This window comes from Amphibalanus amphitrite, unplaced genomic scaffold (genome assembly GCF_019059575.1).
Source record: "Amphibalanus amphitrite isolate SeventyFive unplaced genomic scaffold, NRLGWU_Aamphi_draft 000589F_arrow, whole genome shotgun sequence".
Taxonomy (NCBI): domain Eukaryota; kingdom Metazoa; phylum Arthropoda; class Thecostraca; order Balanomorpha; family Balanidae; genus Amphibalanus; species Amphibalanus amphitrite.
The window spans coordinates 95,593-113,644 of NW_024882083.1; the positions used below are offsets into that span (position 1 = coordinate 95,593).

The 18,052-nt window shown below is 51.6% G+C and overlaps 2 protein-coding genes across 3 annotated transcripts; one reads left to right on the forward strand and one right to left on the reverse strand.

Annotated features, from left to right (window-relative positions):
- Positions 1-1,841: 1,841 nt before the first annotated feature.
- LOC122394393 (diphthine methyltransferase-like) lies at positions 1,842-16,501 on the reverse strand. Of its 2 annotated transcripts, XM_043391264.1 has the most exons (5): positions 16,411-16,476; positions 4,909-5,618; positions 3,641-4,075; positions 3,150-3,288; positions 1,842-2,298 (listed from the first exon to the last, which is right to left on the reverse strand). In XM_043391264.1, the coding sequence occupies exons 2-5, from the start codon at positions 5,075-5,077 to the stop codon at positions 1,848-1,850; spliced, it is 1,194 nt and encodes a 397-aa protein (XP_043247199.1). In that variant the 5' UTR covers positions 5,078-5,618; positions 16,411-16,476; the 3' UTR covers positions 1,842-1,847. The 2 variants fall into 2 exon arrangements, 1 of the variants encoding a protein (XP_043247199.1); XR_006258852.1 differs by lacking the exons at positions 1,842-2,298; positions 3,150-3,288; positions 3,641-4,075; positions 4,909-5,618 and adding exons at positions 9,284-10,544; positions 11,420-12,661 and having other exon boundaries at positions 16,411-16,501.
- On the forward strand, positions 7,101-8,323 carry LOC122394399 (mucin-1-like). Its single transcript, XM_043391271.1, has 3 exons — positions 7,101-7,106; positions 7,282-7,398; positions 7,634-8,323. The coding sequence occupies exons 1-3, from the start codon at positions 7,101-7,103 to the stop codon at positions 8,321-8,323; spliced, it is 813 nt and encodes a 270-aa protein (XP_043247206.1).
- Positions 16,502-18,052: the final 1,551 nt, after the last annotated feature.

The window sequence follows — 18,052 nt, forward strand, 5'->3', positions numbered from 1 at the left end:
TTTTTTCAACTTTCCGCGGCGATTGCGGCAAAACGGTGTGAGATATCGACTTGAAACCTTCACTATCGTGTTCCTTGATCAATTCTCTATCGTTTGGTATGTATTTCGTTTCCCTAGCTCTAAAAATGGCGCGTTGGGAGCGCCGGAAGTCGGCAAGGTCACAGTCGGCGGCAGAAATTCGAAAAATCAAAATTTAAATTTTTGAAATCTGATTGTATTTTTGGATTTGGAAGGTCCATTTGCTCCCTATAGAAGCTAATATTGCTGCATATTCCCATTGAGGTGACAAGAATTAGCAAAATAGTGGTTCGGGCGCTTTTCAAAAATAGTACCGGACGCTGTTCCTCTTGTGACGTCATAGCTCCGTGACCTGACCTGACCCGGTCAAGTTTCTTATACCATATGATAGCCAATACTTGCCCCAACATGCATGGGAAGTTTCATCACGATCCATCAACCGATGTCCGTACCACCGGCAGGAAACTTCGGGCGTTGGCACTCAGTTTGTGAAAATCCGGCCGGAGGCTGTTCCCTTTGTGACGTCATAACTCCGTGACCTGACATGACCCGGTCAAATTTTTTTTATCAAAAGATGCGCAAGGTTTGCCCCATAGGGTACCCAAAATTTGGCGGCGCTGCGCGCCGCCGTTTTTGCACTATTACCGAAAAACCTCAGGGGGGGGGGTTGCACCAACCCCCCCCCCCCCTACATGGGCGAGGGTTAATAACGCCACGCTTGTCAGCTTGGAGCACGGAGTTGCGCACCGTGCCATGGTTCCGCCTGTCGCGGTCGCCGTTCGGGTAGAGGTGCTCGGGTGACCGACCGACCGGCCGGGACCTGCTCCTTGCCGAATGCGCACAGTTTACCCAGCTATTCAGGCGGGGTCGGGTCGGGTAACTCATACCGAGGCCGCAGGGTGACGTCCGGGAAATACTGCGTGCAATGCAAATACTTGTGTGTGCGTGTCCGTGTGGTGTGCGCATATGTCGTTTGTTTTTGGCGGAGTTCAGCCTCCGCTCTAGTCAAGCGCGCTCGGAGGGGGAGGGGGCACTCAGCCCCGCCCCCTGACCTCCAGGAAGGGCGCCATGTTTACTCACAGATCGCTCCGGGACGCCGCGCGCCGTCCCGTCTATTTCGGGACCTCACAGCTCGACGTCTCGACGCTGCCGCAATATACAGCCAGTTATGTCGTGAATCGGTGTGTATTCTACAGTCACCTAACGGCGGAATACTGGTGAACCTGCGTCGGAGCGATAGGCGTAGCTGTCACTCCCTGCCACGCTGGACAGTGGTAACGCATGGCAACACCACTCTGTCTAGCAACACAGCCGTTACCTTGGTAACCGGAGCAGGTTATGTCTGGTTGTTGCCGGTACCACAGCACAGGGCAGTTCCGGATCATACCAGTTCAGTGCGTTTCTGGGACAGACACCGCTAACCTAAACACCCGCCCAGGTTCAGACACACTACGAAAACACACCGGGCGTCTGGAGCGAGCGACAACATAAAGCGCGCTCGGTCAGCACACGGCACTGGACAGAGGTCTGACCATACCGCGACGACTGAAAACACCCCTTTACCCCTTTCTGCCGGGGAAAACGGGCATACGAAACAGTCATGTGGTAGACTCATGCCACTTGAGCGCTAACTCCACCGATATCTACAACACGGTAAGCCAAATGTGTAGAAAACCATCGGCTCACAATCGACAAAAGACAACTAAATGAGTAGAAAACCCTCTCACACGGCTGAACAGGCAGCTCTATTAGAAATCACCTCGCGCGCTGCACAACTCCCTATCAAACAAACCCTAGCACCCATCACCACCACCTAACCACGACACACGTCAAATCTCCCACAAACAGAGCAGATGATCGTAGAAGGAGCACGTCACTGCCACGCTGGTGTCACCGCTGGAGGACTCCCGATGTCGTTCAGTGTCACCATCACCATTCACCACATCACCGCCGTCACCAGCGGCGTCATCACCAGCGTCGCCACCAGCACCAGCCGAGTCGTTTGTGACGGGCGTCCTGTCGACCCTCTCCTCCCATCCGCCACCACCGTCCAGCTGACACCAGTCCGCGCCGTACACGATGCTCTTGTGCTCCAAGAAGCTGGCCATCACGGTGCCAGCTGCGTCAGTCACGTGACTGCCGCCGTACATACAGGCGGTGAGCACGTGATCGGCGCGGCGCGGGTGGCGTTTGATGCGCCACACTCCGCCGGACAGAGGAGCACGCTCCAGTGGACGGCGCATGGCCCGGTCGTCCCACACGTACAGGTGCTCGTCGTAGCTGGAAGGGGAGGGGAGGGTCAGACAAGGGGGATGGGGAAGCCAGCGATACACGGAGACAGGGTCTTGAAATGGCTCATCCGACGAGTCCGATGATAGGTAATATTTCAGCAGATAATGGGAGACAAAAATAGCGAGACAAAAAGACGAGCTAGCAAATCATGAAGTCGAGAACAATGTTGAAGTCCGTGATGGTTCTCGAATTACGATAAAACATCTATCTCATTTCAAGCAAGAATAAGCTGGCAGAGGTGGTGAGACCCTGCTGTCTGACTCTCGGCCCTCTGCGAGTATCCAACAATGAGGGTCAACAAGAGGGCGGTTTATCCTAAAGAGGAACAAATTGACGTAGAAAGGAACGGATCTGCCGATGCGTAGTGTATAATATGTGAGGAAACTCTGTACCTTGGGGTCGAATATAGAAATGTGCAAACCTGCCGGTTCGCAAAGTGTGCTCTGTGAGGACGTTAGTCGCTCTGAGCTGTATCTACAATCTACATGGGTACAGATGGGTACAAGGTAGTATACTATGTACACTCTGTCTTACATAAAAGCACCGCGCAAAGTGACGGTGGATCCATCAAGCCTGACCGAGGAAGGGCGTGCTATAATTTGAAAGTCACCGAACCAATTGACCTGGGAAATGGACAAGGATGTCAATTGCTTCGGTGACTCAAATTTAGCAGTCCCTCCTCGGTCAGACTTGATGGACCCACCGTTACTTTGCGCGGTACTTTTAAGACAGACTGTACATACCTGCCGGTCAGCAGGGTGTGCTCCGTGAGGTAGTCGCTCTGAGTTGTACAGAGGGGAACATAAGATACATAAGGGTACAGAAGAGGACGTACACACCTGCCAGTCCGCAGAGTGTGCTCCGTCAGGTAGTCGCTCTGTACGCTCGTCACGCCTGCCTCGTGGCTCCGGTTGGTGAACACGGGACAGGCCGGGTCCAGTCGGATGTCGTAGCCACGGAACAGAAGGTCGTCCCCACCTGGAGAGACGCAAGGCTCGATTCATCAGCTAAAGCAGTTTTTCTGGCATTTGTTCCAAGAAATAAGAATAATCGGGCCGCTGCTACAGTCCGAGACGGTTGTTGCCAGACGGTCTTTTCTCCACATCTCAACAGTTCCCACAAACTAGTTTATTTTACCAGTTACTTACGAGTTACTATGCGTTTTCAGATCTAAGTCAGGCTCTCCTAAGGATAATTGTGAGAAAACCGCCAATGCTTATACATCTACCTAGCAGCCCACTCCCTCTCTAAGAAAGACCCTCCAGCTCTTTCAAATAGTCATAGTTACGTCTCACTCCCACCCCAGTCCGACCTCGTAGCCCCCACTCACCGGTATACACCACGTTTCCGTCCGAGTGTTTGAAGCCGCACGTCCAGGCCTCGTGTCCGTGGCAGACGTTCGTCCAGAGGACAGTCAGCTCGCGGCCGTCCTCTGCGAGCTGCAGCACCGTCACAGCTCCAGACGAGTCGCTGACGGCCAGACGCGCGGTGCCGGCCGCCAGCGCGCACCATTCGAGTGCCAGCGCCAGCCGTCCGGGCTCTGCCACCGCGCGGTTGGCCACCGGCTCCAGGCGCGGTCCGGTCTCCGCGTCCGTCAGCCGGAACAGCAGCAGCCGGCCGCGCGCGTCCGCAGCGGCTACCAGCGGCCGGCCGCCGACCGGTGCCGGGCTCCACTTGACGTCCAGCACGGCGGCCGTGTCGAGCCGCTGCAGCTCGCGGCGCCGGCCGCAGTCGAGCAGGTGCAGCCGGCCATCGCGTTGACACTCTGCGGCCGGCAGAGGGGGGGGGGGCGGTGCGGTTAGATTGTTGTGTCAGACTACGACCAAAGATGGGGTGAAGGTGATGGGCCAAAGATGGGGTGAATCGAGCTCTTCAGCATAGGCATCGTTTTTGCGTTATAAGTAGCCTTTGTTTTATCTTTTCAAAGATTTCTCTTTCGATTGTATCAGTGTGCTGTAAATGATGGGTGAGGACGGCACATTAAATTCTTATTTCTCATGGAAACCCCTGGCCCCTCCCACTCAGCAAAGCATAAAACGTTATGTTCAATTTTCATTCATGAGTGTTGTATTTTGAAGAGAAACACATATTGAGCCGATAAAATAGCACACAGCGTCACATATCCAAACAGACACCAGCAGAATCAGTTTCATGATGAGACAAAGATCAGGTATCAGGTAATCCACCAATGAGCGATTGAATCGTAGCTTTGATTAAGCGTTTGTAAAATACAATACGCAAAGGTGGTTTGTCTGTAATGTGTTCATTGATGCAACTGCTACGAAGCAAACCCAGTCATTCGTGAAATGTAAATAAATAAATGCGGAATCGAACTTCAACGGCTGATTGTTTCACGTAAGATTGTTATCTAAAAAATGGAGATGACACCATTTACACCTTATAGTTGCCGTTACCATAGTGAAACAGAGCACAACACAGAGATCGGCGTCAGTGACTGGTCATCCAATGCAACATCGGTACCACACCCCACATTGCCTAGGACAGGGTCAACGTCAAGGATCAGTGGGGTTAGACAGAGACAGGGTTAGCTCACAGTATTGACGGTAAGACGGTGTTCGGGGGAGGGACCGGGCGCACCTTCCGGCGGTATGTCGGCCGGCTGGTCCTCCCGCAGTCGGTAGGTGCCGCTCAGCAGCAGGTGCCGGTACGGCGGCATCGGACAGAACTCTGCCGTGTCTGCCGGCCACTCAGAGTCCCAGCGCCACAGCACCACCGGCGCCGCGCCGCCGCCGACCTCCGCAGACATGGCGGCGAGAGATGAGTCCGCGGCTCACTGCAAGCAGCAGCGTCAGTGGATGTCCACCGGTCGGCTACCGAAAGGAAATGTTTCTCTACTGAACACTAAGGAGAGTATCCCGATACTAGAGCAGTCACTAATCACTACGCGTCACTGCGCCTTGATAGCGTCACGTCACACACCGCTACGTCCGCCGGTGCGGAGTCGCCGTCACGGTGCCGCGTCTGGTCGTCCCGACTCCTCACGACTTGGCACTGCGCTCCGTCTCGATGAGGCACTCGCGGACCAGGATGCGTGCGTGTCCGATGCCGCGTTTCAGGCGCTCGGCGCTGCTCTTGCTGCCCGAGTAGGTGGGTCGGATGTCGCGGCCCATGTCCTCAATGACGGCCAGCAGCTGGGAGTACTTGGACTGCGCCGGCGGCTGGCGGTACTGGCCGGCGGCGGCGGCGGCCGGGTCGAACGCAGTCTGGTTCGGAGTGCCCGGCTTGAAGGCGGGAGACGCGGAGGCGGAGCGGTCGTCATCCATGGTTGACGCGCCCCCAGCACCACCCTGAAAAGAAAGGGAATACAGCTCGTGAGACTCGGCAACAAACCATGTGATCAATGGTCATAAATATCACAAGTGCCTGCGGAGCAATCACACCCACACATCTGGTGTCAGAGCCAATGCTGATGTGCGCACACTGGAAACCGGCCCAAGGACACAGCGCTGACACCCGGTGGGTCACTGGGAAATGATGGGGGAAACGGGTGCCACAGGCAGACCATGATCCGAAAGTGCCACCGCAAAACTAGCGCGTAAATCACGCCAACCCAAAGTACCGGTCAGCCCACGCCCTGGTATTTATCAGCCCATAACTCAGCGCACAAAGCAATCTGTAACGGCCAGCTAACCTCGGGCACGTGACGGCTACCCCCGGGGTCGGCCGCACCCGCCTCAGCGGACCCCTTCGCCTCTTCACGGCGCTCCAGAGAGCAGGCGGACATCACGCTGAGCATCTCCAGCATGTTTTTCTCGTTGTCGAGCCGCTTGCGCTGCCGCTTGTCACGGTCACGCCCCCGTTTCCTCTCCCGCTCCGAGCGATACGAAATGCTACGCTTGCGTCGCACCATCTCTCACGCGGTGCTCGGGCCGGGTGCCCCGTCGAACTGGACACCGGGTAACTCGGCAGAGAGAAAACGTAGGGGAACGCTAGCACCCCACAGACCAAACCGTCGAGGGCAGGTAACGGCCACAGCGCGCACGAATATGCCAAACATGAAAATTTGCAGTTCATCTCCGACTGGCACGTGAGCGACCACCAGTTATCAGTGGCTGCACGTGTATTCGTGTAAGAGCACCTCCACTCTGAAAGCACGTCAGCTCATAGGTCACAGCAACCACGACATACTGAGCAAATAACACATGTTGCATTGGTGAGCCGAAGCCTTGGTCGGCAGCACAAATGGACCGTAAAACGCACAGGGCGCGAAATACGTCGTTCCGCTTGAAGGAGCGTGCACCTCGGCAACTGAAGGTCGGACTGAGGCCATGGTCCTCCCTGAGCTCGAACTGTTAACTTATTATATTTTCCATAGAGCAATGGTCTAACTGCTAATGCGCAGCCGTCCAGACAAAGTGATAAATATCAATTTAGAAATGCTCGCATTCTTCAAAATCTTTCTGACGATAGCGGATGGTTCCAGTGAATAACTGAAGTCTCACAGGTGGGCTACGAAGGAGCGCCGGCTTACAGTGGCGGTGCTGAAGTCAGCTGCTTCGACCGGCCACCGGGCCTCAGTCGCTGACCGCTGACCTGACCGCTGATCGGTGAGTCAGAGCGACTCTGCGGCTCGCCCGTTCTCAGTGGCACAGCCCGTTTGCGCAAGGCCGACAGACGTGTGAACTATTGGTGACCATTTCGCCGTACTTCTGGAGATCGCGGCCCATAATCACGGCGGCGGTATATAAGCCTTCCAGCCGCCACCGACAGCACCAGTGACCGGCGTGGTACCTACACCGCTGAAAACGCCTCACCCAGCTCCGACAATCATGAAGGTACGGGCAGCTTGTGGTGGAGCGACCAACAGCCCAGGGTGCTCGGGATAAAACCCATTCACCCGTCGGTGTAAAAAGCACCATACATGGAGCGCGCTGTATCATCAGAGGCAGGGCACCCTGACTTGACCCACCGCACCCAAACTCTCCAGCTGACCGTCCAACGTGTTCGCAGGTGGCGCTGTTGACCGTGCTGGTGGTGGCAGCTGTCTCGGGCCAGTACCCGGCAGCCCCGTCCGCTGCTGGGTACAAGGGTACCCCGTTCGCTGCACCTGTCCGGTACCAGCCACAGGTGAGTTATTAACTCCATTCCTCACTCGGTAGAGCTCCACTCGGTGTGACTTGAGTGAGACCGTCTCAAGACGGACGTGCTTCAGAAGGTCCTTACAATCCAACCATATGACAATACCACTGTTCAAGACACCGAACTGAGATTAGCTTCTCTTAATTCCTCGTACAGTATTTACCAGTAGAACCACGACCAGCGCTCAGCCAGTTCGCCGGTAACAGTCCCCTCTCGCCGGCAGGCCGGTCCGGCCCAGTACAGCTACCAGTGGGCTGTGGACGAGGAGGCTAACCGGTACCAGCACCGCGAGAGCCGCCAGGACGTCAGCGCCGAGGGCTCGTACTCGGTGGCGCTGCCGGACGGCCGCGTCCAGACCGTCACCTACACCGTCAACGGAGACGGCGGCTACGTGGCCGAGGTCAGCTACGAGGGCGAGGCGCGCTACCCGGAGACCCAGCCGGGCCGGTACCAGGGCGCCGGCCGCACCGGGAGCTACGCGCCCCGTCCGGCGGCGCCCGCCGCTGCCCGCCCGGCGAGTCGGTACCAGAAGCCCGCCCGGTACCCGGCCCCGGCCAGGTACCCCACCCCGGCCGCCGCCCGGTACCCAGCTCCGGCCAGCACCGCCGCCCCCAGCACTAACCGCGCCTACAAGCCGACCAGCGCCCCCGCCGCACCGCCCAAGACCAGGTACCCCGCCAGCAAGCAGGTCAGCTTTCCCAGCGCGGAGTACGGAGCGCCCCTGACCTCCTACCCTGCCTTCAACCCAGCAAAGACCCCCAGCGAGAAGTACGGAGCTCCCCAGGCATCCTACCCTGCCTTCAACCCAGCCAGCACCCCGAGCGAAGAATATGGAGCACCTCAGACCTCCTACCCTGCTTACAAGACGGTCAGCATTCCCAGCGAGGAATACGGAGCACCAGTCTCTAACTAAGCATTGTGCTAGGAAATGATAATGTGTTGGACCAGTGCAGTCAACGACCCACCTCATAACTCCCTTATAACCTAGTGTGTAGAATGTATCCGTATTTATTCGTTATAACTTAAATATATTGTAACTGCATGTCATTAGAAGGTGTTTAAAGCGTACCACAGCAAAACCTCCTGACGAAATACCCCGAAAAACATCTTAGATAACTTCAATGGCGTAAGCTGGCTATGAATCTCCGGAGTGTGCCATCCGGCACAGCATCCCTCCAGGCGCCCACTACTAGCGTCATCTATGGGCAGAAACTCTGAACAAAGCACAGTTGAAGCTTTGAAGCAATTTGGTGCAAACTACTTGAGGCTATAGCAAGCAATACGAGGAGCGTATTCAATATTGTGTTACTGAACTAATAAAAAGAGGCGAGTCATACCTTCAGGTAATTATGGTTGTTGCCGCGTACTTAATGTTATATTTAGTTTCAGAATAAAACCACATAGGTAGGTACAAATCACGGTTTCACAATCCGACCGAAAGTCGTCGTCAATCTGGAATGACAAGAAAGTTAATACAATCCATTGGCAGATGATTGACGCATAATTACCATGAAATTGTTTATGAAAGGAAACATTTAAAGGCAAATATTTCAGGCTTATTGCATGTTTGGGGTCGGTGCGCTTATCTGGTGCCAGCGGTGGGATGATGCCAAAAAATGTATGTAAAACAAGGGGATGTGCTTCAAAGCAGGCAGCAGCACACATCAGCAATCCGCCCAGTGAAGCCACTGTTCCGACGTCAACGCGGATAAGTCAGTTCGCCAATGCCGTCACTGGCACTCATTGATGCTTAGGGCCGGCGATCTGTGGATACTTGAGAGCTCCAGACAGCCCGGCCTCGCAAAACGTCTTTATCTGTAAATCGACAGACTTCTGACAAACAATGCGAGCAACTTTGCGCCATAAAAACATATTTCATTTGGACATATATTCCCAAGACAACCAAGAATTAAACACCAAACAGTTCGTGAACTCTACATACGGCACCCTAAGGCCTAAGGTATTGTCCTGCATACGACACCCCAAGGTATTGTCGTAAGTCCTAAGGTATTGCCGCGACCCCTAGACATCCCTAAGCGTTTTAAGCCATGGAAGACGTTTCTAAGGCTAGCCACACGTACCGTCACGGGTCTGGGTTCGCGACACACACACTGCACCAAAAGAGGTGCCTTGGAACTTGGGACGCACCATACGCATGCAACTACCATGATCTACCCTTCAATTCATATCGGTCAGCGCTGTGACAAGCTCTTCATGGTGACGAACTGTGCTGATTCAACGTGGTTCATCGCGCAAAATCAGTTGAATTGAATCGACGCGAAGTCATTTCAAGATTTTGCCCGCTCAATATAGTCGGTTTCACACAGTCATTCTAACTGCTAAGACTAGAGCTTCTTCGATCGAACTGCACCCAACCAAGCCCTCACCCGAGTTGAGCGACGGTAAACAAACTCCTACCAAGCTAATACCGTGACATTGCGTGCAGCCGGAATGGAGTATGCAGTGCCCTTCAACCCGTGTGGATAGCCTGGTGGCGATCTAGCACTGGCCAGTGACAGCCAACTAGCGTGCTGCAAACTCACAACAAACGTGGGTGTGCAACCATTTGGCAGTTGAGACAGAGCTCCAGTGAACCAAACTTCTCGACAGAGAAAAAGGAAACTGATTAAAATGGTTAACGAAATGCACAACGGTGTGCAACACCACCTGAATGACGCTAAAACAACCAGCTTTCCCCCCTAACATTGGCAAGATGCGCGCACCTGATTATTCATAAACATCATCCAATGCATAGCGACGGATTACTGCAAACAATTGAATGCATTATTCATAAACATCATCCAATGCATAGCGACGGATTACTGCAAACAATTGAATGCAATGTGTCAAAACGAGCATTTTGATTACCCATTCACGAATCAAGGCCCTATAACATTAACCAACGTCATACTCAAAGACGCACAGCAAGAACAAATATTGGAGCTTTGAAATAACAATGATTGTTTCACGTAGTTTATAAGTCACGATTCGATTCAAACAGCAATGCTTTTCACTTTTCTTTTAGATGGATAATTATGATGTGCCGTATTATTACTTCGGTGCATATGGATGAGTATGGTAAACCTGGTAAAATTGCACCTTTAAGTAGTTGATCACAGCATGTTTGAGCTGACCTGTCGCCAGGGTTGGCATTTTTGCCGGCAAAAATTAGTTTATGCCATTTGCCGGTTTAAACCGGTTTTAACCGGCAAAAAGTGGCAAAAACTGGCAAAAACTAAGAAATATCACAATGCTATCCTTGGACATGAATTTGAACATGAAGCATTTTAAGGAGAATTCGGTGAAAGCTTCATGCTTTCAAACCAGGGTTGGCATTTTTGCCGGCAAAAATTAGTTTATGCCATTTGCCGGTTTAAACCGGTTTTAACCGGCAAAAAGTGGCAAAAACTGGCAAAAACTAAGAAATATCACAATGCTATCCTTGGACATGAATTTGAACATGAAGCATTTTAAGGAGAATTCGGTGAAAGCTTCATGCTTTCAAACAGAAGTGACATTGACCATTGAAATGCTTCATAACTCAAACATTTTCATGGGCTTTCCATAAGGAGCTAGTAAGATGCCTTTTGGGGTGACAAATGAGCCAGTGCAAGGGTGACTGGGTGAGTCCTGCACAATCAGAAGTGCGAAGGGGCATCTGCCACTGATATGCGCACGGCACCGCATGGCACCTTACTTACCGTGGCTGTCTTGCCCCACTCTCCCCTACATGGAAATACGTTCCGCTGTGGATGTCTACCGACATGCATAGACATTTTAAGCAGGGATAAGTAATGAGGCAGCTTTAGAATGTTTAGTGCATCTATATAACTACCAGAAATGCATTTGTACATTTCAAATCCATTCCTAACTAGAAAAGTTGTAGGTTTGGCCATCTGAGTTTTAGCCAGTTTTTGCCAGTTCTTGCCACCAGGGTTTCTGCCAGCCGGTTTAAACCGGTTAAAACCACTGGCAAAAACCAGTTTTTGCCACCCCCTGCCAACCCTGCCTGTCGCTATTACCACAACCGTAAAATGTGAACCCAATCAACTAGTAGATTTAGCCAAACCATGGCTTGATTGATTTTAATCTCTCCAATAAGCCTACATAAATTCGAATGCATTTCAGAGGAATGTAGCGACACTCGAGGACGATCCGGTGATCAAGCTTATCGTTGGAACATCCAGTAGCCCCCTCGGCGGTGCGCAGTGGCCAGTGGGTCCATTGCAGCACGTCCGGCCGCCTACAGTCCCTTGTTGAAGTAGAGCGCGTCCGGCAGCGGCTGCGGGCCGTAGCGGCGGCGCAGCTCCTCGTAGCTGGCCGGCTCCAGGCGGCGCAGTGTCTCTGGCGAGATGCGACACGTCTGGGGGAAGATGGCGCAGCCCACCGGCACCATGAGCAGCAGCACGGCGCCGGAGAGCAGCGTCTGCACGGGCGCGTGCAGCCGGCGCCGGCCGGCGTACCAGGCCACCCGGTCCAGCCGCGACATCAGCACCGGCAGCAGCAGCATGCTCGGCGCCACGATCACGTTCCTGCTCACCAGCACCTGAGAGATGCCCTTGGCGGCGGCGGCGCGCGACACGCACGCCTCGCGGCCGGCCGCGTCGCGCACGGGCACGCCGCCCAGCAGCTCGCCCTGGCGCATCAGCGGCACGTTGATACAGTTGGACGCCACCACGGCCGCCAGCGGCACGAACCGCTGCGCCAGCGGCGAGGCGCGCGATGCCAGCACCCGCTTCAGGCCCAGCGCCGTAACCAGCGCGCACGAGGTGGCCGACACGTAGGCCACGCCCAGCTGGGTGGTCGACAGCGGGCTCTTGGCGTTGCGGTTGGTAAAGTTGACGAATGCGTTGAAGGACTGGTTGGCCCACTGCCAGAAGACGACGGCGGCCGTGCTGCGGTAGAAGGTGACCATGCCGCCAATCAGCACCATGCCGCCGGGTACCTGGAACGACATGCGTCCCACCACGCTCTGCAGCTGTCCGGTGTCCGGGTGGAGCGCCGAGTCGCAGAGCGCCATGGCGCGCCACACCTGCTGCTCAGTGGTGCCGGCCGGCTCGGCGCCGGCGCGGTACTGCTCCACCAGGCGGCGGGCGGCCTCCACGTCGGCGGCGCCGTGCAGCGCCAGCCGCGGCGAGGTGATGCTGAAGAAGTGGCGCAGCCGGCCGGCGAACGTGCTCTGGTCCCAGCGCGGCCGGCTCAGGTCCAGCCGGCCGTCCGGCAGGCGCGGCGACTCGGCCATGGCGGCGGCCTGCCGAGCAACGGAGGCCACTGTCAGCTGCGCCGAGCGGGCCGCGGCAGGACCCCGGCAGGCCGCGGCCGGACCCTGACAGGCCGCGGCCGGACCCCGACAGGCCGCGGCCGGACCCCGACAGGCTGCCGCCGGCGCCCGGACTGACCCGACTCCGCACTTCGGTCAGTCCCACAGTCCACTGACCAGCGCGGCGACCGTGTCACTCAGCCTCAGGGCCAGTGACCGGATTGTCATTTTTAGTCTTGGACTCGGAGAAATAAATCAAACCTGAGAATCACCTATATTTTATAACATCCAGCGACCAGCCATAATATTGTGCATTGAGAGAAGATATTAGTTTTTCATCACAAGCTGAAAAGTTCAGAAGATTCCAGGTGCCAGAGTACCTATATATTCGCAAGAGAGAACAAAATCTTTCAGACTGACTGAGGAACCAAAAAGGGGCCAAGGGGTATTAATTCCAACACTGCTGACTGCTAAGGGCCCACTCAGAGGCTTAGATTAGGAGACAGTGCCACACTAAGCAGGACTAGTTGGAAATGCCAGAGCCTATTACCTACCAACCCTATCCCTGCCCAGTTCATTGGTGATAATTCTAACAGACCGATGAGAAAGACCCAGATAAAGAAAAAGAAAGCAAAGGTTAAGATAGAAGATGGAGAATGAGCATTGAGCTGTTCTATCTGTGGTAATTGGAGCATCACAGGGAAGTGAAAAAGACAATCAACTGGGCAGGGCTTGAGCAGTGTGGCATGTGGTCCCACAGCCACCTGCAGCCACCTGTGCTGTGATGGAGGACAGGTAGCCTGTGGCTTAGGACATCTGTGACTGTTACTTTACCTTGAAGTTAGAGGTTGTAGTACCTAATCTTGCTGCATATATGTAGCTCTGTAATGTGAGTTTAGGCCCAGAGCATGCAACTTTATTTTGATACCTCAATGATTCATAGTTTTGCTGTGAAATGTGTGAGTTTTTGTCAAGCAAAGCCTTTGATTTTATTTAAAACATATAAATTGATCACACAAGCCCCTTCCAAAGGCTCCTATGGCACATGTAAGGTGATTTTAATGTAGTGATCAAATATATATATAAAAAAACGACAATGTATTCAAATACACAATTAAAAAGTTTTTTAATTGTGTATTTGAATACATTGTCGTTTTTTATATATATCTGTCATGGATAACACACAGTAGTGATCAAAGTTATCCCAGCCTCTGGGTGAGAGTGGTCACTTTTTTTGTAAAATAAAACAAAATATTCATGATCAATTCTAAGACATTTACTGTGCTCAGTTAGATAATTGTTCAATTGGCATCAGTATGATGAAAAGTTTCCAGAGTGAAATCTCAAGTGATATAGACTATAGAAGATATTGTACCATACAAGTGTAATGGTCAAAGGTGATACAATCATCCCGGTTTACGGTATAAATTGGCAAACCTAAGAAAGAATGGAGTTAAAGCGCCTGAATCACTTTGCACGTGTTTTGATCACTTGAAATGTATGGTTCTGAGAAATGTGTGAAAAGTTGTGACAGAAAATATGCTCTCATAATATAAATGCACATGCATCAACAGCCCCAGCCCCCAACACTTTTAATCCATTTCTTAGGTTTGCCATACTATAGTATTTCATTGTAAGGTTCATGTGCCCAGTGACTGACCAAATTAATCTGCCCAAAAACTTGACCAATCTGGAATCTCTGAGGGCCTGAGGCAAAAACAGCACAACTGGTCACATGGCCAGGTGCGTGTTTAAATGTGCTAATGCAGTGTGTGAAATATCACAGCAATTATTTCCACTGCAGTTAATTATTCACAAACACCAAAGCTTGACTAGGTAACCGTAGGTCCATCGGTATACATCGGTATTGTGTATGTCAATTGTCAAGTTTAGGTCCTAACAACAATTGTGACAAGTACAATTGATACAAATTTGTAACAGCAAAAATTTTATGTTTTAGGTCGTAGGTAGATAGGTTTGAAGGTTTTAGGTCATTAGGTTATAGGTGTGTAGGTAGTAGGTTGGTAGGTTATACGTAAATAGGTAAGGTAAGATCAGGTTTGATTGTGTTTTTTCTTTTATTTGCTAGTCATATAAGTATCATTTTTTGATTCAGGATGTCAAATAATGTAAGAATATGAAGAAAAAAAATTATCCATGAAATCTGCTTAGTGCTTAGGACTTAACTTAATCTTGACATTTACCGGTACTTCAATATGAGCCGATATGGCGGATATAGCCAAGGTAAGTTGTTCCGAGGCTCTCGGACACCAAAGATTCTATGTTGTCCAGCCAATCCTGTTCAAGGTCAGCAGGTGCTTGGCTGCCGTTATGGAAAAGGATTTGCCGGATGATGTAGAATCATTCTTCATCATGCGAGACTCCGAACAAGGGCTGGAATCTGAAAACAGGGTGCCTGCCGCCTGGGGCAATTTGATCGGTAAAAGTATACATTTAGTCCGAGTGACTGTTAAAAGATAAAGTTTTCATATTCTTACATTATTTGACATCCTGAATCCAAAAATGATACTTATATGTCCTGGAAATAAAAGAAAAACATAATCAAACCCAGGCATCGGTAGGATTGTGATTGCAGGATTGCAAAATCCTGATTGCATTCCTTTTTGGTGGATTGCACCTGGATTTGAAATCCATTCCAAAAAACAGGATTTGATTGCGGATTGGATTGCATCATATTTCCAATTTTTGCAATCCAATCCGGATTGTGTTTGATAAGTGCTTTGAAATGGTTTGTTGCGATTGAAAATTATGAGATCGGCTTCATCGGCTTAATGTACTTTGCTATCAAGGGCTTTACATCGAAACTTGAAATAATTCAAACGCTTTTAATTTAAACGCTCAAAATAATATACGCTGATGAACTACATAGGAAGGGCAAAATTACGTATTTGAGGGCGAGTTTTAAAAAAATATAAAACACTGGTTGGGTAGAGGTTTAAATGTGGGGGTGTTTGACGCAAAAAATATTTCCCATAAAATACCTGTGCCTTAGATAGGAATTACTCGCAAGACTAGGTACTAGAAATGGGTGATTTGGGGATGGAGGCACGGCCATATGCCACCCTCCCTCCCCCAGATCCACTAGTGCACATAATGATACAACAGGATTGCAAAAAAGGATTGCGGATTTGATCACAATCCAAGTGAAAAAGGGGATTGCGGGTAGGAATGCAATCCACTTCGGCACAAGGAATGTGGATTGGGAATGCAATCCTTTCAAAAAGGATTTTCCCGATGCCTGATCAAACCTGACCTAACCTTACCTACTTGCCTACAACCTACCAACCTACAACCTACAAACCTACAACCTAACCTAACCTAACCTACAAACCTACAACCTAAAACCTAAAACCTACAAACCTACAACCTAACCTAACCTAAAACCTAAAATTTTTGCTGTTACATATTTGTATCAACAGCGTCACAATTGTCCACTCGGACCTAATATATACTAATACCATTTGATCAAGGCTCTTGAAATTATCACTTGAAAACCCTGAGCTTCAAGGCATTAAATGGTGGATAATTTAACACGTGACTTATATGCCCTCCGGCGCCCTCGTCTCTTATTCCACCGAGCGCGGGTATCTGATCTGTGCGTCGGTTTCGTCGAAGGCAGGGTTTTGGGCATCCACAACTCTCGACAGGCCTTACAATTCCGGGTATAGGATGCAAACATATCATGAATGGTGCATGTGTAATCATTGAAAAAAACTTACCTTGAACTAGCTTCCTCCGTACCTAAACTATGGAAGCCGGTCGCCGCGGAGACCACGACCTCAACGCCCGCGCTTTTTTGTTGACAGCCAAGGCTATATAAACCAGGTAGAACGCTCCGGGAAAAAAGTTGGAAACAATAAATTAGTTGCGGCATTCCCTGATGACGCGAATGTGGGTCAGCGGCCGGCGGCCGGCGGCCGCTAACACTGTATGAGGAGGGATGCGCGGAACTTTTGCTTGTTGGTGATTGCGCTAAGCAGTTTTTTTTTTTTATAAATTTAGTCCGAACCTTTTGATGGGAAGGATTCACAAGGACAGAGCCACCGCTAAGCGAAGCTTGTTGCGATGACCCTGCCCTCTACCCTCCGATCGCGCAATTCCGATTCTATGGCAGAATTTAGAGTCCAAAGTTTAACGTGCGCACAAAGCCGCGCACGGCCGGTCCCCTCGCTGACTTCGCCTGGCTACGGCCTGCCACCAACCGCAACCATACCTGTCAGGAGGCCCATAAATGTCGAGCGCCCGTCGCGCTTCGAACCCGGACTGTCATAACCGGGAACGCGTGCTCTCACCACGCGGAGTCCAACGCTCTAACCAACTGAGCTACGGGACCGGCTGTTAATGGTAATGTTAGGATATGTTTCGAAAGTAAATTGAACGACGCTTCGAACGCCGTCAATGAATTTGCGATACGACGACTATTTGTTTCGTTAGAGCCGGCGAACTTTTACCTTCCGACCGCGCGCGGAGGCGATATGGTGCCACACTGGCGGTTTTTACGATAGCTCAAAATTCTTTTGAGATAAAGAGATGAAATTTGACATGTCCTATCTTTTGATCAAGCTGGATCTTATGGTACAAGTTGCATATTTAAGGTAGGTCAGGTTGTTGACCTATGTTGTCGCTCGTGAGCCTCTGCACAGTCCAAAAACAACGCAATTTCTGAACACTCAGTGCCAAGCAATCCTTCACAGAAAGATGACACTTGGCAGAAAGAAGAGTTGTCGGTTTCTTACCGTTCGTATGTGTCGTGTTTTCACAAGAGTTTAGTAAGATCAGGTCCGTCACGTGACCTCCCCTCATAACTCAATAGGTTTACTATCATAGAAGCGTTTATCAATCGCCGGAAATCTTAGCCAATCCCACTGGACACTGGATCCATACCCACATGGGGCCCTCCTGACTGGCCACTCCCTCTGAAATCCACAATAACATTGGGCTGCGGCCACGGTTATGTATTAATGCTTTTCACTAACAGAAATACAACTTCAACCAGCACAGTGCACGCCGCCACAACAGTCCGACCCACGTCCCTGATATCGACTAGCTCCCGGCCGGATGCACATACGCGGAGCCAATCAGTCCGAATGTGACCTGCAGCTTACAATTGCTGTGTCGCATGGCGCATAGCACAGGACGATTCCTAGCAGCTGTCGGCTGGAGTGGAGAAACAGCACGTTGCGACACACCGCGCCGGCGACAGAGCTCAGCAGGGCTGGTTGGAGGCTGGAGCCGGAGGTAACGGCGGACACAGGCACAGACATTGCAGGACAAATAACAGGATGTCAGTTAGGGATATAATTCAAGACGAATGATTCAAGACGGACTGAAATAATACACATTTTGCTCACTTGGATACCA

Coding starts and splice junctions, on each gene's coding strand:
- LOC122394393 (XM_043391264.1), bottom strand. CDS start 5,077: ATGTCTGCGGAGGTCGGCGGCGGCGCGGCGCCGGTGGTGCTGTGGCGC. Junction 3,289..3,640: donor CGGAAACGTGGTGTATACCG/GTGAGTGGGGGC, acceptor GCGTCTCTCCAG/GTGGGGACGACCTTCTGTTC. Junction 2,299..3,149: donor CACACTCTGCGGACTGGCAG/GTGTGTACGTCC, acceptor CTCCCCTTCCAG/CTACGACGAGCACCTGTACG.
- LOC122394399 (XM_043391271.1), top strand. Junction 7,399..7,633: donor CTGTCCGGTACCAGCCACAG/GTGAGTTATTAA, acceptor TCTCGCCGGCAG/GCCGGTCCGGCCCAGTACAG.